This window comes from Myxine glutinosa, chromosome 12, assembly GCF_964187855.1.
Source record: "Myxine glutinosa chromosome 12, kmMyxGlut1.1, whole genome shotgun sequence".
Lineage (NCBI taxonomy): Eukaryota > Metazoa > Chordata > Myxini > Myxiniformes > Myxinidae > Myxine > Myxine glutinosa.
Genome location: NC_136272.1, coordinates 94,335,489 through 94,358,874, shown reverse-complemented (window position 1 = coordinate 94,358,874; position 23,386 = coordinate 94,335,489). Strand labels below are relative to the sequence as shown.

Sequence of the window (23,386 nt, the reverse complement as noted above, 5' to 3'; positions counted from 1 at the left end):
ACATGGGTCTAGACACCTTCATTTTTCAATTATCTGCAATATTGGCTGAGATATGTCAAAAATCGTTTTTTTGATAATGGCAGCAGTAATTTGCATAAAAATGGTATGTGGGACATTTTTTCAGCTTGGGGCCATAGCTAGTCATTTTCTACACATTTTTTCCAATCTAGAAACACTGATTAGAAGTATATCTCCGGGGGGTGCAGGGGGACCTAGTCTTCCTACTAGACTATACTCTTCATTTGACATCGTCGTCAGCGACGGACAGCTATCCTCTCCCAGGTATCCATGATCATGTATGTTGTGGAAGTACAGCTCTGCATATGCTAATGAGGAGCTGATGACGCGTTGCTGTGGCGTATGTATAATAAAGTCGTTCCATCATGGCTGCTCACTGAACCAGTGTGTCTCAATCGTTCCCGCCATTCGGCGACTTTCCGGTATACAGTGTACCAGTATAAGCCTTTCCACAACCGTTAGACTGAAAATCACGAGAGCTTTCCCAACACGAATTTAACTCTAAAGTCGTTATTCTGTTAATCGTTTTTTTTTTTCTCATAACCTGGTTAGTTAATCGTAACAAAGCTTGTTTTGGTTTTTTACAACAAAATTTATCGGAAGGTATTTTCAGTTTAGCAAAAATGTTTTTAATTTAGATGCACTCCTACTTGGTATGTATCACGACATTAATTGGCTAAGGTGTATCTTTCCTCCTTAATTTTTGTGTCGTTCAAAATTTCCACAACAAACATTTTCCTTCAAAACATCCAAAATCCTATTGTATTATCTTTGAAGCTTGAATAAATGTAGCGGTTAAAAAAAAAAACTCGAAATAACGGCAAAGTTTAACCTTTATTTAGGGTTCCTCCCCTTTTATGATATCTATCCAAGCTCCAGCTCCTCCTCCTTCTGACGTTGGCTGTAGGCGCATGGTTGAGATCGCGCGGTTGTCTGATTTCATCAACGAATTGGGAAGGTGATGAGCCGTTGATTATTCTGGCCAAGTTCATAACCCCCCGGGTAGCCTGAAGTGCTCCTTGAGTTGCGGTCGGACGCCTTGAGCGAGCGTTCTGATTCGAGGCTGAGAGGCTTCAGGCCCGCAGCGTCTAGGATAGATCGGCGGCCTACCAGCTCTGATGAAGACGTGGAAGGCTTTTCCTGTTTATTAGTTTTCAAACAACGGTCACGAGTAATTCTCACGGTATATTCAGATAATCAGCTGATTTTACCTTGATCAGTTTGCTAATTGCAATTGGAAGATGTGCCTCTAGCGAATGAATGGCAGACTTTAAGTTTAAATCAGATACGAGATAGGTAGAGAATAAATGCATGATTGTTTTCGTTATTACACATCTATCGCTTTCCAGCACAATATATATGGCAAAAACCTGTTATGAAAAATAATATTTAAGTCAGTATAACCACCAGGTAATAATTTCCCCAAACAATTGCTTTCGTTGGTACGTTTAAGTTTTATACCACTGATGATACCACCGCCACTACACCGTGTGACAGGTACCTCAGAGGTACACTCCCAAGGACCGCGTGTGTCACGTGTAAAAACACCAGATTTGTGCCAGGAAATAGGATAACGTGTCGTGGCTTTCAGTGAAACTTGAGTAATAACGTCCATTACCTCCCCCCCCCCCCCCCCCCCCCCCACCCCACCCCTTCATTGTGCAGGATTACACCATGTCGGACAAGCTCACAAGAATCGCCATCGTAAACAATGACAAGTGCAAGCCGAAGAAGTGCCGGCAGGAATGCAAGAAGACGTGTCCGGTAGTACGGATGGGTACGTACGTACAGATCGCGCCTTGAGATGCTCTGGCATCTCTACCTGGAACCCCCCGCGCTGATGTTCAAGGAGGAATGTTTCGTTGAATATCAGCATCGTGACTGACATTTGATTGTAAGGGATGTGTTTCCAGGGAAGTTGTGCATCGAAGTAACGAACATGGCGAAGATCGCGTGGATCTCGGAGTCGCTCTGCATTGGCTGTGGTATCTGTGTCAAGGTGTGCTCCGTGTGTTTTGTTGGCCAGGTTTTGTTTAAAAGCCAGACACTGATGGTGATGTTTAAATGTTTATTGAATCATTCAATGATACTTTTGTTCACTGTCAGAAATGTCCTTTTGAGGCAATATCTATCATCAACCTTCCCAGCAATCTTGAGAAGGACACCACTCATCGCTACAGTGCAAATTCATTCAAGCTTCACAGGTCAGGTGGTAAATGTCGAGCATCACAAATGGGGCGGTTAATTTGCCACCGCACTCTTCTTTATTTTATCACTTGGTCATATTGCAGTAGTTCCATTCGTGTTTTACTCTGACATTTACTCCTTCAGCTGGGTGTGATCGAGACGAGACCGTTAAACTGCTGTGTGCAACGCTTAATAAGCTTGCCACTTGGTACATTTTCCCATGGCCTTTTGCAAGTTCAAACAGATCCGTTTGTTGCATCGTCTGAGATTGGTGTGCGGATGGTGGTTTTGGGTCCGAATTGCATCTCCAAACAGATTCGTATTGATTAAGTAGCGTACGTCTGTTTTGTTTAACAGTTTAACACATCGGAACACAAACCTGTAGTTCAGCAGTACGTTGGCTCTGAATTTGTGCCGATGGATTGTGTGCGGAGAGGAGTGAGATTTAAAAAAAAAAATTTTTTTCACTGTCTGGCAATCAAATATAATTGAAAATCATTCAAAACAGGAAATTTGCTGGTTTTAAGGACGTCATAAAGGACGCAAACAATGGGCACGGATAACTAATGTACCGTGTTAAATAACGTGGTGTAAAAGACACTGGTGGCAATGGCGGTAAACCTCCGAAATTTTTTATTTATTATTACAATTGAATTGTATACTTGAACACTGTAGTACACAAATCGCCTTCTTGGCACTTTCAAAAATATTCTGTACAAGATGGCATTTTACATCATCTCGACCAATCAAATTTGCTGCTCGCAGACCCTGCCCATATAGTTTTTTTTTCCTCTAGACTGCGTGGGATAATGTGTTCTACGAAGTCTCCAGTTAAAGTAGAAAGATCCTCCTTGAGCACGCCAAGAGACTTGTGTTGCTCTTGCGCTATGTGTTTTTGGGGTACTGACCCTCGTTCGGTGGAGGAGGCATGACCTTTCATTTGCAATCATGTATTTTGTTGCCCATCCTAAGTTGTTCAGGGTCCTCTCTATGTTCACCCAGTGTACCCCCCACATCGCCAATATCCCCTCAATTTTTTTTTATTTTTTTTTTTTATCACTATTGACCTTTTCAATTATGTGCTGTTCTTCCTTTCCTTAATTTCCTTTAGGCTACCTATTCCACGACCAGGAGAGGTGTTAGGCCTTGTCGGGACCAATGGGATAGGAAAGTCGACAGCTCTCAAAATCCTCGCAGGAAAGCAGAAACCCAACCTGGGTCGTTTTAAAGTGAGTTTGTGAACCACAGGGCAAATATGAGGTGGTTGAAACGGGTCTTTTTCCAAAGTGCGCGAATGAAACTGGCACCACATCCTGAGCAACCTCTATGCATTGGCAGGAACCTCCGGACTGGCAGGAGATCCTCACATACTTCCGTGGCTCGGAACTGCAAAACTACTTTACCAAGATCCTGGAGGATGACCTCAAGGCTATCATTAAGCCGCAGTATGTGGACCAGATCCCCAAAGCTGTTAAGGTTTGTCCTGAGTTGTTTTCTGATGATTATTTAAAAATCAAATTTAGCTCCAGCCAATAATGTGGAAGCCCATTTGCCCAAAGCTACTATAAATGGAGTTTTTCAATTGTATAGTTTTACATTCAAGTATACGAGTGTAAAGATGTCATGAACCCAAATAGCATCATTCATCAATAATGTCCCAGGAGCCCTTTCCCAACATTTTGATACAATTTGCATTTGATATTTTGATACATTTGATCTGACATTTGTTTTTAAATGCATGGTCTATGCTCGTGGAAGAGCTAGGATGCAACAAAACAAAGGGAACAGCAGGAGACAGGAGAAACGCCAACATCAGGGCAGAGGGAGAAAATCGATGAAGATGGACAAATAAGGGATGCAGATAACAAATATATATATATATATATATATATATATATATATAAAAAATATACATACACACACACACACACACACACACACACACACATTGTACACAAAGTCGAGGCTCATGTAAGAGCTAGCAAATTAAGCACAAAAAACATGCACGTACACATAAAACATATAATAAAGGATTAAAGTGATATTTGTGGGAAAAGTACATGCCCAGACCAGGAATCGAACCCAGGTCCTCTGGAAAACTGTACCAGTGCTCTGCCATCTGAGCTATCTGGGCGACCCTGACTGAGCATGCAATTTGCCCACACATATGATTGCCACTCTCTTTCTGTCAATGCTTCCAGAGTACTCGCTGCCAAACATACACTACTCACAATAAGTTAGGGATATTGGCAGGTTCTTCGGTGTGGTTGATTTTGTGTATTAATTATGTTGAAAAAAGTTGTTGGTCCTAATTCTATGGTTATTAATGTGTGAAAAAACACAGCATTCTTGATTTGAATTAGGGCTGTCAGCCGAGACCGGGACGAAATCCCGGCGGTTTCGGCTTTCGAGACGGTCTCGGGACGGTCCCGAGATAAATTGATTGACGCAATTTCTCGGTAAAAAAATCCCGGTTAAAATTCCAACTTCTTGCAGATATTTTCCATAATAGAGGCATTTATTGAGCCTTGCTTTCATTACTCTGCTTCTGCACAAGCATCATTTTTCGCAAGTGCAGCTGAACTGACACAAACGATGATAGATAAAGTAAACTCACTGTTCCAGGATTTTCCCCTTGTCAACAAACAATGCACTGCAAACGAATCCGAATCCGAATCCGGATCTTCACCAACATCTAATCATGTCGTCCTTGTCACACACGCTGCATCTCCACAAAATTTCGTCCGAATCCGTCCACAACTTTTTGAGATATTGTGTTCACAAACAAACGGACAAACAGACAGGAGTGAAAACATAACCTCCATCGACCTTTGGTGGCGGAGGTAACGAAATCAGGATAAAGGTCCCAATGAAAATCCGCCTCATCGCGGCTTCATTTAAACCGTTGAATCCTTCCGCTGTATCACTCCGCCTCGCCCCGCTACGCTGCAGTCACGTGTCCGTCCTTGGAGACGAGTTACGGAATGTGGTTGCTATGGTCTTTAGCACATTAATATCGAGGGACTCGCTCGAGGCCCGTGAATGGAGGGACGATGTTTATTTAGATTAAAAAACGTTTATAACGGATTATTCCACACACAATGTATTAATACAAGTACAATACATTATGTAGTTTTATGAAATGAGTTTTTGATGAACGTTTATGTTTAATTGCAACGCTAAATCTATAAATTGTAAGAATCCCTCGGGGTTTGGTTTGACGGTTTGAATGTGAAAGTATTTTGGTTATCTTATCTCCACTTTAGGCCTGATAAGTTGATTACGTTTACTTTAGTCACAGAGTCAAAATAAGGAGGGGGGGGGGGGTGATCACTACACCACCTGCTTTATAATTTACTAGCAGAAGTACCCGGCATTGCCGGGCGGGGGAGGGGAGGGGAACGGGGGGGAGCGAGCCCCTTGGCGATCACAACTCACAAAATGATAATGAAACTCCAACCGGGACTCGAATATGCCTGGGCAGAAACATTTTCTCCCTCTCTCTGACATTCCGAGCAAGAAATTACACGACAATACAAACTGTAATGAGATAACCCGGTCCCATCGGTGGCCGATCATCTGCATGTAGGCGGTGTATTTTATTTCATCCCGGTAAATGGAAGCTAAGTCGGAATTTAAGTACTCAACATCAGAAATGAATTTTTTTCATTGTTGTTTATATATTGTAATGAAATTCCATTATTTTTGAAGCCTTATTATTTATTTATTTATTTATTTATATATATTTTTTATTTTTTATTTTTTACTTTGCCGGGAACCGAGCCGATCCGAGATCCCGTTATGAAAATTGAAAATTTATAGAGACGGTTCCGAGACGGGATTTTGAATCGAGCTAACAGCACTAATTTGAATACCATAACCCTAACCCCGATAAGAAAATTAACTCACTCCCACAATATCCCTAACTTATTGTGAGCAGTGTAGGAGCACCAATGGCCTGAACACGATAGGGTCTTCTTCCAATGGGGGGGGGGGGGGGGTGTAAGACAAATCCATGTCCTCTATTGTAAACGCCACTAGGGGTGTAGTGAACCTGGGTTCGATTCCTGGTCTGGGCATGTAATTTTCCCACATATATCAATTTAATTATTTATAATCCTGTTCATTAATAAAAAACCACCTTTAAGAGGCCATTTTTCCCCGCAAGCGGGGGTTGGCCTTTTTCGGGGACCATGGTTGTTGTTGTTTTTTTGGTCCCCTTTTTGAAGCAATGTTTTACGGCCGGATGCCCTTCCTGCCGCCAACCCTTTTTGTCACCTTTTTACGACAAACAGGGAATTACCAGTGAACTGGTACTCAATTTGCCGACCTCAGAAGGATGACAGGCTGAGTCAACCCCCCTGGCGTTAATTCAGCGATCGACCGGGATTCGAACCCAGGATCCTAGGATCCTAAGCTGGCACCCTAGCCAGGGGGGTTGACGGTTGACGGCACCCTAGCCCAACACCAGGCCCATCATTAATATAATATAATAAAGGGAGTGAGAGAGAGGGAAGCACAACAACAGTAGAGAACAGGGACGTCGGGTGAAACTGTGGAAGGGAGATGACACAAGGAAGGGAGAACGCATTGACCACTGACACGACTCTGTGAACAGCTGTTTTAAAGACCTGGAGAGAGGAGTGGGATTGAAGAGAGTGTACAGAATTGATGAGTGGTCGTGGGGAAAGCAAGGGATAAACAAGATGGATACGTAAGCAAAGTTTTAGGAGAGGTGGGGTTGTTTAATGGGTGTAGTGAAGATCATGGTTTGGGTTGGGGGATGATGTGAGATGGTGGTGAACAGCTTTCTTGAAGACCTGGAAGGAACAATGAGATTGAAGAGTATGGAAGATTGTTGTTGGGGGAAAAAAAGAGGAACAGTTGAGTGCAGTGAGCAGTGATTCTGGATTTAGGCAGTTTCACTAGGAGTTTCACAGCTGGTAGACTGCATGTGTCCTGCAGATACTTGGGGGGTGGTGGGGATAGAGATGAGGCAGAAGAACACAGCGACCACCGACCTGTTGGCGATGGTGAAGTGATAGGCACATAGACTCAGCTTCATCGCAAAATATTCCATTGATCTTGAAGGCCTTGGTTACTCAGCTTCATCGCAAAATATTCCATTGATCTTGAAGGCCTTGGTTTCCATGGTGTCAAGCTGAGCAAGATGTGAGGCAGGGGAGCCAGCCCAGAGGGGAGAGCAATACTCCATCAAGCTGAGGATGAAAGCCTTGTAGGTAGACAGGAGCTTGGGCGGGCCAAGGAAGGCCAACTTTGGAGGCCAACTTTGAAATGTGGCTTGTCCAAGAGAAATCATGGCTGAAAGTGAGGTGTGTGTGTGTGTGCGCGCGCGCGCGCGCTTCTTTTTTTGTTATGATTGATAGACATATTCCAAGTGTTTGACCAGTTTGTGAATTTTTTTTTTTTTTTCCAGGTTCTGAGGAGAGCTAAGAGGCTGTTGCCTGTCTGAAGGATGAGGGATGCTACGGCAGAGTGGAGTCATCAGTAAAGAGGATTTTCCAGAGACAGAGAGACCGTTGATGAAGATTAGGAATGGGGGTGGAAACACTGCTTCAGGGGTACTCCAGCCTTGACATGGAGAGGAGAAGAAAGGGTTCCATGAGAGCCACACATTAGGCTACAAGAATGGAGGAAGTCGGTAATCCAAGAGTGGAGTTGGCCATCTATTCCACAGGCAGGCAGTTTGGAGAGCAAGGCAGGATGCCAGACTGTATCAAAACCTCGAGATATGTCAAGAGAGCCGGCCCTGGTGTCTTGTCGGATATCGAGTGCTTATTTCGATCACATTTGAACGTTCATTGTGGCCATTATATGTATCACTGGTACATATTTTATATCGTTATATGAATAATATAATATCTTTGCCAAAAAGATCCAAAGCTTTGGTGAAAATACTTGTATACATTATTTATACACCATAAACTGACAATGACCATATACATTTCAGGTGAAAAATATGGCAATTGTCAACCTTAGGTGCAGGGTGGTATATGGGGTGATAATACAGAAAATGCAAAGAGCTACACACCACTTTCACACATATTCCATCTCCAGGGACCCTAACTTTGCTAAAAATCACAATTGGCCTTGCGCTCTCTGACTGATACCAACCAACCCCATTGGCTCACAGCCTAAATTGTGTCCTGAAAATGTATAAAAATAAAAATTGTACGATTATTTGGTTCACACTGAAATGCTTGCGATGATGATTCGACTGTAACGGAGTCTTTGAAAGTGACACGCATGGTATTTCAGACTTGGGTTAAAAGGGTGTGGGGCAAAGGCTGTAAAGTGTGAATTGGTTCCATATCTGGTATCTTCTTCAGGTATTTCTGTTACATGCTCCTCCCCGACCCACTGGTCACGATGTACCTCCGAGTCCCGAGAGGAGCCACGGCAGAAAAATATGTTATTCTGTGTCAGAAATCAATAGTGAAACCACACCAATGATTATCAATAAACAAATATTGTATTAAAAATCACACAAGAATAACGGTACAACAAAGAGCAATCAAAAGTACACTCAATACATCTTATGATGGTACCATCAACTAGCATAGGATAACTCACGGTGTTCCAGGTGAGTGGAAAAACCTTCCCCAATGTCTCTATTTCCCGTCCTCAAGACGAAGTTGACTCGCTCCAGCGATCCCGAGAACAATGTCCAATCGAGACCAGAATCCCGTGCGGATGGCAAGGGCAGTCGCACCGCCGAAGCAGCTCTCAGGCGTAGGCGGTCGAAGCGACGCAAAAAGTCACGTGGTCCAAAACCAAAGGCAAACTCGCGGCGGAATTGGAAATCCCAAAGGCGCCCTCCAGATATTAACATTCACTGTTCAGCAGGCAAACCGCAACTTAATCTCCAAACTCAGCGTTGCACACACACATCCCCGACAGAAGACAGGGTGGTGAAATAACTGACGTGTAACCAAGACCGTTTGATGAACAAAGCACGAGGGTCAAAATGGCCGACGGCTCTTACTTGAGTCGACATGACCCGGCGATGATTCTTCGGAATCGCAACGCCCAAACCTGACCACGCAGGTTTTTCAATTCCCCAGCGATAACACCTATCGCAGGAACTCCTTCCAAGGAAACTCAAAGTTCACTCGAGACTTTCGTTCGACAACGCTCGCTACGGAGCTGGAAGCTACTCGCTTCTTGTCCGACTTCACTCGCCACGCCCTCGCCTTCTTCTTCTTCCTCGTCTTCCGGCTCCCGATCCGCTGCCTGTCTCTTTTTAACATTAACGCTTTTATCCTTTGCAAGCAGTTCATGAACAATAAACCTTTTGAAGACAATAATAGTACATAGAATCAGAAATATTTCAAGTGGATGAAAACCACAACAGCGGAAGTGACGAATCCGTAACAATCTTCATGCTGTTTTACCTGTTGGAGCTGCTGTGGTTGTTAGAAGCATGACAAACTATTGCAATTTTCTCGAGCTTTGTACCAAAACCTTTCAACAGTTTCTTTATTTCAGCAGTCCTGGAAAATACTAATCTCTTAAGTATTGACACAATAGCATACCAAGTAATACCAAGTATTGACGCTGTTTGGCATCTCAATTTCTATGACGAGTATTTTTCTTTCATCGTCCATCGAAATATGGTCAAAGCGTACAACATGAACGATCAATACCAAGTTTCCAATTGCTCAGTGTTGTTCATCACATGTTGATTTTTTTTTTCTCTTCTAGGGCACAGTTGGTGCAATTCTGGACCGGAAAGATGAGACGAATACGCAGAAAGTGATTTGTGATTGCCTCGGTATGTGCCTCGATTCAGTCGGTACTTAATAGTTCACATGATGGTTGTTGAACATTGACAAATTGTGATCTGAAAGTGCGATACCTACATCTGATCAAACGCCACAGCTATCACGATTTCTGATATTTGAAGCCCATCTGGTTGTCATTCTCACCCATCGTGCCCCATTCCCTCAGACTTGAGCCACCTGCGTGCGCGGAATGTCGAAGACCTGTCAGGCGGGGAGCTGCAGCGCTTTGCCTGTGCTGTGGTGTGCATTCAACGAGCAGATGTGTATGTTAGCGCATTCACCGTTGATGAACCTTTATTCCTTAACTCATCATCTATATTCATCGTGTGCTTTCCATTTTCTGCAGGTACATGTTTGACGAGCCTTCCAGCTACCTGGATGTCAAGCAGAGGTTGAAGTGTGCCCTTACTATTCGTTCCCTGCTCAACCCTGACAGGTCACTTGCTACAGATTGCTTGTGTGATGGTTTTAGCACCTTAAAGGTCCAGTGCAATGAAAATTGTATCAAACGTTTTTTGGTACGATTATAATGAATTGTAAGTAACACACCAATAACTGAACATGGTTTTTAGTTTGAATGATTGTTTTGAGGAGTTTAAGTTTAAATCTTAAATCTGGTAGTTACTGCCCCTAAGAACTCGGCTGTGTAGAGCTGCTAAAGTGCCCCAGGGCATGGGAAAAGAGCACGAGGGAGTAGAGGAGCATATTTGTGTGAGCGCGCTGAGGGTCCAACTGAATAGCAAGAGTTGATTTTGAAAAATGTTTACTTTTGTGACCTAAAAATAAACACCACTTTAATATATCAATGAGAAAAGGGAGGAATGGGACAAAAGGATTAAAATTGAGATTAATTGATTAAAAATGATATACGAATGCCGGTAACACTGCCGTCACGCCGATGTATGAATGCCTTTGTAGATGTAGCTGGTAACACTTGTGGTCGTCACGCTGATAACAGAAAGCAAAATGGAAAAATGGAGAGTAGGAAAGTTGGTGTGTGTGCCTTGACACACGCACATGGCTGTAAAATAATAACACGCTGTCAGCTTCCATCGCATCGCCTGGAAGAGAGCGAAGGAAGGAGAGAGGTAAGGGGATTGTGTGATGAGAGGTAATTTATTCTTCTTTCATTTGCAGTATAAGGTAGGGTATCATCATTGGCTGAGGACACGGCTGTGCCACTGATGCATTGCCCCAGGTTACGTTAGGAATTTGTAATTTCTTCATGCTACCGGTGATTGCTCACCGACTCTTCGTGAAGGACACCGTGGGATCTTCAACGTCCACCAACTAATGCCGGCAGACGGGACGCCCAGTTTAACGTCCGGCTGAGGGACGGGGCACGCACACATGAATCGTCCTACCTGTCAAACACTAGGACGTCAGTTTAATGCTGGGCTGAAATTCAAACCCAGGCAAGACAGCTTAGAGCCGAGTGTGCGTACCTCTAGGTCTAGTTCATCCGGCCAGACCAGATGGTAACTGCAGGGGGCCTCATTGGAGATGTCAAAAGAAGACGTAAATTGTTCACATGCGAACCATCCATGCATTAGCGAATATTTCATGTTAAAAAGTCAATTGTTCACGCGTGAATTTTGCATTTCATTTCTTATTTCTATAATATTTCTATAATAATGAGACAAAATTGCTACTGTAGTGTGTACGAGCACTACACAGTTCTACCACGATGCACTTTACCATGTAAGAGCATTCCTGGGTTGATGTAAAAGCCAACAGCAGATCTTGTAGGCAGGAAAATTGGGGTACAAAATATATTGTCCTGTGATTCCCCTCGTTGAAGACCGGAAAGTCACGGATAGCAATCGAGCGTTACTCCGAGGCGTTCAGTTCAAATAGCGGACTTTACTATATATATATGTTCAGAGTTTTACATACACTTATGACAGTATCTGAACTAAGATCAAAATTCTGCTGTCAGAGGGTTCTCTTGAGAGCTTGACGGGCAGAGCGTATGTACATGGCAGTGACGTCATTACTTGCGCTCATTGAAAGCTGGAGAACTGAACATATATTTGGATTGGTTTGCTCCCGGCTGCATCCAGGGGATTCCATATAATGAGTGGATACCAGAGATAATGTGCCATGTGGCAGATGGTACTTATCGCTCCCATTAAGGTACAGCATAGCTGGATGGGATACCTTAATGGCGGTTCACCATTGATGGTATGAAATCGCATAGTGACTGGTATTTAACCGAAAGGTTTTCAGAGTCATAAGTATATGCAAGACTCACTGCGTTGCCCTGATGAGCCCCAAAAAGGGCGAAACCAGGTCGGTAACTGTGAGTTTTACATACACTTATGACAGTATCTGAACTAAGATCAAAATTCTGCTCTGTCAGAGGGTTCTCCTGAGAGCTTGGCAGGCAGAGCGTATGTACATGGCAGTGACGTCATTACTTGCGCTCATTGAAAGCTGGAGAACTGAACATATATTTGGATTGGTTTGCTCCCGGCTGCATCCGGGGGATTCCATATAATGAGTGGATACCAGAGATAATGTGCCATGTGGCAGATGGTACTTATCGCTCCCATTAAGGTACAGCATAGCTGGATGGGATACCTTAATGGCGGTTCACCACTGATGGTATGAAATCGCATCGTGACTGGTGTGTATGTATGTATGTATATATATATATATATACAGTGGAACCTTGACTTACGAGTGCCCCAACTTACGAGTTTTTCGAGATACGAGCCGTCGCTCGGGCGGTTTATTGCTTTGAGATGCGAGCCGAGATCCGAGTTACGAGCTTTCGCCACCCGGTCACGTGGTTATCTTGCCGTTCAAGTACAGTATCTCTGTCGTATAGCGCTGCATTTTAGTTTTCGCATTTCGGTTATTTTGAGTTTACGCCGCCAGGTGGGTTCCGGTCACGTGGTTATCTTGCCGTGCACGTACAGTATCTCTGTCGTATAGCGCTGCATTTTAGTTTTCGCATTTCGGTTATTTTGAGTTTACGCCGCCAGGTGGGTTCCGGTCACGTGGTTATCTTGCCGTGCACGTACAGTATCTCTGTCGTATAGCGCTGCATTTTAGTTTTCGCATTTCGGTTATTTTGAGTTTACGCCGCCAGGTGGGTTCCGGTCACGTGGTTATCTTGCCGTGCACGTACAGTATCTCTGTCGTATAGCGCTGCATTTTAGTTTTCGCATTTCGGTTATTTTGAGTTTACGCCGCCAGGTGGGTTCCGGTCACGTGGTTATCTTGCCGTGCACGTACAGTATCTCTGTCGTATAGCGCTGCATTTTTGTTTTCGCATTTTGGTTATTTTGGAAAATTTCATGTTCATGTCGAACATTTCATGTTCATGTTCATGTTTTCATGTTCATGCCATGCCAGGCCACAACTTGTTCAGAGTGCCGGCGATAGCTCGCCTTCTCTTTGTGGAAAACACGGTGAGATCCTTAACATCCAACAACTAATGGGACGCAAACGGGGTGCCCAGTTTAGTGGTACACACATTGATGAATCACCCTGCCTGTGAAACACCGACATGACAGGTTATAGCTGGGTCGGGATTCAAACCCAGGCTGGACAGTTTAGACTTTAGAGTCAAGTGTGCGTACCTCCAGTCCAGGCCATCCTGCCAACTTGTATGCTGCATACAGGTGAAATATAAAGCGCGAGATATTTTTATATATACTGTATATTTTAAAAAAAATTGGTGTGGTTTTTGGCGGGCTGGAACGGATTAATAGCATTTCAATGCATTTCAATGGGGAAATTTGATTTGAGATACGAGCAATTTGAGTTACGAGCTCGGTCACAGAACGAATTAAACTCGTAAGTCAAGGTTCCACTGTATATATATATATATATATATATATATATATATATATATATATATATATATATATATATATATATATATATGTATGTATGTATGTATGTATATATATATATGTATGTATGTATGTATGTATATATGTGAAGAAGCGGCTCTTCGTTTGCAAAAGAAGTCCACAAACAGTTTGAAAATGACGCAGCTTTATTAAAAACCAACTTATACAGATCCGGAGGAAGGCGAACATCTACAGCACGACTTGCCCTCATGCCACGTTCAGCCCTTCCTGGTGTGCAAAGATTCACAGTTTACTTATATAGGAACACGATTATCAGAAAATCTCCGAGAGAACAAAGGAACTGGCGAGAGTTCCTCCCACCGTTATCCCTAGCCCCCACCGTTATCCGCTCTGTCATTCGGGGGAGTGCAGCACGCACCTTATCATTCGGACCAGATGGAGTTTCAAAGCTCCGAGGTGACAGAAAATGTAACTCACAGAGAGAAGAGTGCATGTTTGGCCCAGATAAGACCATTATCCAAAGGTTTACAATCCAAGCATCTTACATGAAACTACACATTCCACGCGCGTATAAACGTCCGCCAGCCCGCGGCTCGAGGCGCCATCTGCGAATCAAAGAGGGTTTTTACGACCGGACTTATCTAGGTGAAAGGGCACACGTATACGAAAAACCATTTGCCCAGCACGACCGAAGCGAGCATTTCTCATTTATACTAAAGCGAAGAGAAAAGCCCTTTATTCACTTATGAAAATAGCATATAAGCAACATTAAAATCATAACATATTATTCAAGACGTCTTATACAGAATTCTTAGCAATAACGAATCTACGACTTGACATTCCTTCCTCTTGTCTCGTCGAGACAAAGTATCTTAAGAGACAACGTGCCACATCGGGCTTTATTGAAAAATAATTGTGTAATGCGGGTATCTCCCAAGGGCATATCGTGCGCCCAAAGCGCCTCGCCCGTGCATTTGGCGAACGTGTCGTGTGGTGCGTGCTTGGAGCCTGAGGGCTCAGAACATGAAAGTCCATTAACGTTTCGGATCCACAACGAAGGCGTCTGGTCCAGATGAGGTTCTGCCCCGCCAGGGGGCCAGTCACCTCCCCTGCGGAACTTGCTCCCCCCACCCTTTGCAGACTCAGTCCTTGCAGATCTTCGAAGTTAATCAACGATCATGCCCATGAGATCCCTCACGTGCTGCTGTTCTGGGGAATACATAATATTGTCAGTATCTTGTGTCTCAATTTCCTGGTCAGGGTACAGAGCGTAAAAATCCGATTCACTTGAAGCATTTGAACTTAATACATATGAAGCAAAGAGAGGAACTTCCTTTATGTCAAAGTCTCCCTTGGGCGCCTGGTCGGCTTGCGGCGTCTAAGATATCCACGTCGGGTCCCTCGACCGCCAGACCCAGCGTCGCAATCAGATCCATAGTTGGGTTGAAAGGGGGCGTGCACCTGTCAGCTTGTAATACATAAGCAGCGTTAGCCAGTACACGCAAGGGGTTTATAGCACAAGTATCACAGTCATCACATACACCGTTACAGGCAGCAGCCAGTTCCCACATGGGATCCGCACAAGTATCACAGTCGTCACAAAATTCAATACAATTTTCTGGAGCGTTGGTCGCAACTGCCTTGTTGAAGGACCCGTTCAGGTCGACGGCCTCTGTGGTCAGAGCCATAGTCGTTGTCGGCGGCTTCTTCACTTTCCATCCTGTAAAATACTTTCTCATACAGAGGAGGACTAGAGATTTCATTAGTGCCCCCCAAATTACTACCCCGATTATCACAGCCAGTGCGGTCAATAACCACTTCACTATGGTGCCCGTCCATCCCCGGAACCAGTCAGTGAGCCAGCTAAATGTATAAGAATTTTCGCGCGCGATCCGATCGATCGTCAGGGCGTGGCTAGTTTCCCTTAGTCTCACTATTGCGGCTGACACTCCTTCAGATGGATCGGGTATGTAAGTGCAACATTTTCCCTCTATAATTCCGCATACCCCTCCTTTCTCTGCCAAGAGCATGTCCAAAGCCACCCGATTCTGCATCACCATTGTACGCATGTGAATCACCGTATCCAATAGTATGTCATGAGCCGTAGCGGTGTCGTTTGCCACCTTTTCTAGGGCCAAAGCCAATTTATCTATCCGGAAACTATCCATGACTGTGCCCGCTCCTGGGAAGAAGAAACCGAACACCTTTTCCCATAGGCTCCCGTGTAGTTTAGTGGTTCCATCTTCGTTCATGACTGACCTCTTATAACGCCTGTCCAAGGACTTTGGGTCTAGCTCATCCAGTATCTCAACGTCAGGAAGGACTGAACCCAAATAACATGTGCCCCCCCAATTATTTGGTAAATAGGGGTAAGCCTTGTCGCCGCATATAAACATTGTCCCATGGGGTGGGACCAGGTGGGTGGATAAGCACTGGAGTCCCTTTACCACCCCATTAATCCTACTAACCCCCCTAGAGAATGTTATGGCCGTTATGTTGTGGTTGTGTTTATCTTGCAGTACTATTCGTAATGTAATCCCCGAGCTCCCTTGTCCCAGCTTCCCGGGGAGAGTGTAGGCGCATTCTGATTCTCCCATACGCAAGTGGCCGGAACCCTGGAGGCAGACCGTCCCTTTCTGTGGTTTGACCCAGACGGGGGCAGGCTTCTCGGCCACATGGGCAATCATTGACGGGCGATAATTAAATTGTCGATTGCAACTCTTGCCGTTGTCAACCCCTTCTCTTTCCAGCGTGGTGACTAAACATGGGGAATCGATAGGTTGTGAGCAGAGGTCATTGAGGGACAGAGGTAGCACTATCATGTGTATTCCTGTGGTGCCTGCTTGGGGAAAGTGCATGCACGACCAGCAGTGTGTCCTATTTTGAATTGTTGCCACCTCCCTGGCCACTTTCCAATATGTGTTTTCCCCCCTCTTTGGGGCCTTATCCTGGGGGTGTGGCGTGAGTATGTATTCGATGCATGGTGTGTGTTTAGTTTCGCCACTGGCCGCTCCTGGGGTCCAGACGCTGCACCGGACCTGCATAGTCATGCCTTTCTCTAGGCGCGTGCGTGTTTGTAGCTTAAAATCAGGGGTTCCCCATTTGTATCCTGGTTGGGCCAAGGTCTCAATGCTAGCTTGCCCGTTTTCCCGGAACTCTCGTTGCTTTTGTAGTACCATGCCAACGCGTCCAGGCCCTGCCGACAGTGCTAGCCAATTTATGTTCACCCAATTTGTGTGCAGGGCTTTCTGTTCGAAACATGGTAGTGATACTCTTTGTCCCCATGTTACGGTGAGGTGTCGGGTTTCGTTTTCGCATCTATTGGAATCGGAGTTTCCCCTAGCTGCTGTCGCTATCAATAGTATTGTACCTATGATTAGGCCCATCCTTACTGTGGTTGCTGTGGTGTAGTGTCTGGTGCTTGTATGGCCAACTTACAGTGCGTGGCGTGGATCCACGAGGTCTTGCCCTCGCAAAAGACTGCCGTTGGTGTAGTCAGCAACACCTGGACTGGTCCCTTCCACCTTGGTTCCAAGGCGTTCTTGCAGGTGAAGTGCTCCACGAACACCTGGTCTTTTTCCTCTGGTGGAACACCTGGTCCACAAGTCTCCTGGGAACGCCTGGTCTACAGGTCTCCAATTCATAGATTCAATTCATTCAATTCATAGTTTCATAGAACACCTTTTCTCCAATTTCCTAATCCACTTTTTTCAAGTGGATCCAATTTTATCCAATATTCAATTTTTTAATTCAATCCCATTTAATCCAGTCCAATTCAAATTAAATTCAATCCTTCTCTCAGCATCCCATTACCTGTTTCCAACATCAATAAAAATAAAATTATAAAATTAATAAAAATCAATCATCTCAAATCTCAAATCAAATCAAAAAATCAATCAAAATCATAAAAAATCAATAAAATAATAAAAATAAACGAAAATTACTTCAGCTACAGTTTCAACTAGAATTAACACAAACAAACCACCATTAACCTCCATTAACACAAACAAACCACCATTAACCTCCATTAACACAAACAAACCACCATTAACCTCCATTAACCTCCCCCTATTATTTATTTATTTTCACGAATAAACAAATAATAGAAATAACCTGGTCTACTTCCAATTTCAATTATGGTCCGTTCTGGTGTCTGGTCACACACAATGTTTTCCTCACCCACTGTGATTCGCTCAAAATAGATTCTCACTGTTATGTCTGAAATTCGTCTCATGAAAACCCATTCAAGAGTCCGGTGTAACAGACAGCCAAACACATAGACACGCCGAAGACCCCAGGGTACCCATCAAACTAGCTTGTCCCCAGATCCACAACACAGCGAAACATGTAACTTTACTAAAACTAGAACGGGCACTCGGTAGAGCGCATACCTTCGCCGCAGCTACTTTTGTTGCCAAAATAAAAGACTACAAGATCTGTGTAGCAAAGCCACACCTACGTTGTCATGCGGGAAGATTTGTTTCAAATTAAACCATTCTATCCCGCCAAAAGTTTGATATTGTAATCACATCCATGACCTTTTCATGACCTTGACCTTTGACCCGATCGATTCCAAAATCTAATCAAATGGTTCCCGGATAATAACCTATCATCCCACCAAATTTCATGCGAATCGGTTGAATACTTTTTGAGTTATGCGAATAACATACACATACACACACACACACACACAGACATACAAATAAATACACAGCGATCAAAACATAACCTTCCGCTTTTGCGAAGGTAATAATCACTTACTCATAACTAATACTCATAATAACTCATAATTACTTATGTAATTACTCATGCCAATACTTACTTAAAATAATGTAATATCCCAATCTTCACCCCCTATGCAAATCGAAGCACCCCGGACAATCCACAACCAATATCAACCACTGTAGCCGCCTTCCCGACTCCAGGCAGTCACACGCAGCCACATACATCTCCATCCACGTCACACAAGACAACAGCCAACGAGTGTGTCCACCACACAGAAACTTTTGGCACTCCTGACACCAATGCAACAACCGAACTCCCAGACAACCAACAACAAAACCCAATCCATCTCCATGGCTCATCAAGCAGTTCCAACTTAATCCAGCTTCACATACCGATTTCCCCAAAAACTCGTGAAACTTCACCCCCATTCTGGAAAAACCCTGGACTAAACCCTGACACCCTAAATAACTTCAGACCCATCTCCAACCTACCCTTTCTGTCAAAAGTTTTGGAACGTGCTGTGGCCACTCAACTCAAACATCACCACTCTGCCAATAACCTGTATGAAACATCCCAATCCGGATTCTGCTCCAGCCACAGTACTGAAACTGCTCTCCTCAAAATCACCAGCGACCTTCTCTCTCCTCTGACGCCGGCAACCTCAACATTTTCATCCTCCTCACCTCAACGCCTCCTTTGACATCATCAATCACACCATCCTCCTCACCCTGTTTAGACCAGCTTGTGCCTATTAAACCCAAATCAGTTCACTCCCAAGCCTACAAGGACCACCTACAGCACTGCAAAGATGTCCTCTACTCCACCTACTACTCTCAAATTATCCACTCTGGCTCCGGAATCCCAAAAGCACTCTTCTCTACAATAAACAAACTAAATAAACAAACTTTACAACGTGAACAAACTCCTCAGCGCCCTGGATACCACCACCTGTCATTCAGAGTAGACAACAGCATCTCCTTTCTGGCTTTCAGCATCTCCTTTCTCCTTTCTGGCATCCAAATAAAATTCTGGCTTCAAATCAACTTCCTCGAACTTAACTATGATAAATCTAAATTAATCTTCGTTTGCCCAAAACCACTCACCAAATCCACCCATAACTTTGCCCCCAACATCGATGGTTTCCCAGTATCCACCTTCCCTCACATCCGGAATCTTGGCATCATCATTGACCAAAACCCTCTCCTTTGGAAAATACACTAAACAGATCATAAAGACAGCCTTCTTTCACCTTAAAACATCGCCCGTCTCTGTCCATCCCTTTCCTTTCTGGTTCATACGATGCATTTTTTTTTTTTTTTTTTTTTTTTTTGAATTGTGATAAACTGATCATTTGAACACAAATTGAACAAAATTAATCGAACAAAACACTTCCATTAACTCGACATTCTTTTCACAGCACAAAGTTCACTTGAACATCCTTTTCCTGGATACTCCCTCTTTATTTTTATTTTTATTTATTATTATTTTTTTACAATAAAAATAACCTAGTTTTATCATCACATTTACAATTTTCATATTTCCACTCTCACCAGTGAATACAAATGGCACCGGTATGTAGACGTCACACGTTATCAACTGTATGGTGTTGGGATATATATCATCCACTGGATCGTAATTTCAACCATGCTTCTCCACTTGCAACCCAAATATTTTCCATGAAATAAATAAAATGAATTTTATGAATCTTCTCATTATTCGAAAGTTTACAAAATGTCCCAAATCTGTATATTATTTTCTACTGTGGTTATATTAAACCATTATTTTACAAAATCCAACTTTCAATAAACTGAAAAATGCTTCGCCATGGAATAGTCCACCACTCATATAAATAATCATAAGAGTTCTGCGAAACATCTCCATCTTTAAAACTTAGCCAACCATTTTTAAACCACATGTTTTCCCCCCAAAAAACAAGTCACATTCTTTGTATATTGCCAACATTGTTCATTGTTTAAGTATCATCCAGAACTAAATTTTTTTATAAACCATCAACTTGTAGATGCATTTATTTATATCCCATTAACCCAAGAACTCTCAATTGCTTGGTTATATTTTAGTAATGTCATATATCCATATTTCTTTTCCAAAATGTTCCTGATATACACATTAATCCCATCTGTCTTTGTTTCCAGATCAACTCAAATCAAGAAATCGACACAAATCCTTATTACCTCCAATCAACTCAAAATTAAATCAAACAATTCAAAACCAGATCGGATCAGCGATCAGAAATCACTTTTCCCTGATTCATTGACCTTATATCCCATCCCAGGTCCAAATTTTGTGACTCACAGTACCTGCCTCCATGGAACAATGACGCCTGAGCACTCAATTATCCCTCCCAGTACCAAAGACTTACAATCAGACCGACAGGCAGACAAATAACAGAGGCATGTCGCCAGCCCCAGCACAGGACATCACCTTTCCGGGCAGGCACAATATAATCCACAGCATCGAAATGCCAATTTCTATCCGGAGCCTCGCAAAGCCAAAATCGGGCATGTTCACTGCATTTCAACCTCCAACCACACGGGGTGTTCCACCCTGCGCCTGCTCCACCATGCAACCCGATCTGTACTTGGTGCGCCCGGCGCCCCCTATAATCAGCGAGTTATAATAACCACAATATACTTACTTGGTGTACCAATATACCAATATACAGCACCCACCTCTTGATACCACAACTTAATTCATGTTACTTGCATCCCTTTGCATCTTCCCAATTGTCCTCCATTTACCATGACTATCCCCATTGCTCGGTCACACACGTCACTGTGCTTGGCCCGGTTAAATTAAACTCAAGCGTACTGTACCTGACGCTTCCGGTCGGCACCGGAAGTCTGTTTATTTCTTGAGACCCCTGAATCGGGACATCAACGACAATTACAACGACAAACAGAACTCGATATTCTCTGTTCACTAATTACGTACATGATTTCAGTTTTACCCACAATATAATGTCCCGATATTCTCCAGATTTAAGTCCTATATATCCTGCCGTTAAATCAACCTCCAGTAGACTGACAGCCTGTCGTTCTTCCAAGGTTAGTGAATTATCTCCGACCTCTTTCTCTTACAAATCTCGAACAAAGGTCAAATGAACTTTAAAAGGTCAAACTTCAAACGGAGAAAGGTGGTACCAGTTCTCATTCCACAACTAATACAAGTCCGGCGACATTCCCGTTCCTTGCAAGAACTCCACATCCGGACAGACAGACGACCACTATCGTGGCTCCACATCGCAAAATGCTAGCTTCTACGAATCCAACAACCGTATAACTCCACAGACAGACAAACACAACCACATCCTCCTCGCGCCCACACCTTGGCATGAAGCCACACCACATACCGACAGTTGAAACCTCGACCGTCCTCCTTCCTCGGATAAGCGTTCTGTTGAAAACGTGACATTTCTGCCTACCTCAATCAGAGATCTCTCTGAATCTCATTTATTCGCACTGTATCTCACTTACTGTATGAACAAGACTTCCTGTTGGCACCGGAAATTAATTACTCTGTCTTGAAATCCTTCATTCGACTATGATAAATCCATCTTGAATAACGTATTCCTCCTGTGACATTGCATGGCATGTATATCGCAGGCGCCCACTATTCTGACATGGCTCATGACTCATGTCTAATTCTGACATGAAGATGAAGGACAAGAAGATGAAGGATGAAGGACATGACATGAAGAAGAAGATTCTGACAAGATACTGACATGAACGTCCGACATCCAGCAAAGTCGAAATGACCCACAATGCATTTGGGCACACATCCTCCGAGCAACCTCATACAGCACACCCGTGACTCGCGGCTCGCTCGGCTCCTGCCCGAACGCACAATAACTCTACCCAAACTTCCACGGAGCCGCACGGCGGAAACACAGGTTTGTACCACACTTTAATTAAACGAACATCGCCAGGATTCTCGGATAGACGTTAATTTCACAACACACACGACAAAAATCCGATTTAAATTCAGAGATCGCCGATCGACCTGGCACAACCATCTCAACGCGACGACGCCACGCCGCCCTCCGTCCTGGCGCGCACCCTCGTGCCTCCACACGAATCCCAACACTCCCAAACAGATGAAAATCCGGACTCAGTTCAGGACCTCACCTGTTCCCTCGGATAGTCGCTAGGGAATGTCAAGTAGACCACTTACAAAGCTTCACACCGAAACCCTCTGCTTTGCATATGTCATACAGACAAATACATTGGCCAGATACACACGTCAATTAACATCCCAATATACATTCATTCCTCATTCATGTTACGTCTCTCATTCAAGGAAAAGGATTTTTGGGACGGGTTGGACGGGGTGGGTTGAGGTGAAAAAGGGAAGGCAGGGCGGGGTGTTGGGGTGTTGCCTAGAGCCCCGGGACTGAGCTCAGGTCTTGGGGGGGGGGGGGGGGTGGGGGGTCCTTTTGCACGGCCCAATTCTGCGGCTGTGGAGGGGGCCCTTGTATGTTCCAGTTTTGGGGAGGGGGCCCTTGTGGGTTCCAAATTTTGGGGAGGGGGCCCTTATGGATTCCTGGGCAAGCATTTGCAACATGTCGTCCTTTACATCGGCCTTCTTATCGTCGCCCATGTCCCACTGCTCGGCCGCTTCATCTAATTGGTCGGTTAGCCTTAGTGCAATGTGTACCCCGGCCAACAACAGGTCGACCAGGGCCCCCCAATCGTCGAGGGTCTGGGCCGGGGTTGGTGCTACATTCGGCCAGCGTGCGTGTACTTTGGCCTGGTCCCACACCCGCGCTGGCAATACAGCCTCTCCCATGTGGCAGACGTCCCGCCA

General features: G+C 44.1%; 1 protein-coding gene across 2 annotated transcripts in view; it reads left to right on the top strand.

The window, feature by feature from the left end:
• Positions 1-884: 884 nt before the first annotated feature.
• Positions 885-23,386, top strand: part of ABCE1 (ATP binding cassette subfamily E member 1) — an 85,293-nt gene continuing 62,791 nt past the window's right edge. The window contains exons 1-9 of one of the 2 annotated variants that reach the window (XM_078766103.1): positions 885-976; positions 1,684-1,795; positions 1,932-2,017; positions 2,125-2,222; positions 3,317-3,434; positions 3,544-3,681; positions 9,931-10,000; positions 10,177-10,273; positions 10,357-10,446. In XM_078766103.1, coding sequence (XP_078622229.1) covers positions 1,693-1,795; positions 1,932-2,017; positions 2,125-2,222; positions 3,317-3,434; positions 3,544-3,681; positions 9,931-10,000; positions 10,177-10,273; positions 10,357-10,446 — 800 coding nt within the window. In that variant the 5' untranslated portion in view covers positions 885-976; positions 1,684-1,692. Of the gene's footprint in view, positions 1,202-1,683; positions 1,796-1,931; positions 2,018-2,124; positions 2,223-3,316; positions 3,435-3,543; positions 3,682-9,930; positions 10,001-10,176; positions 10,274-10,356; positions 10,447-23,386 lie in introns of both variants that reach the window. The other variant, XM_078766104.1, reaches the window with a different exon arrangement.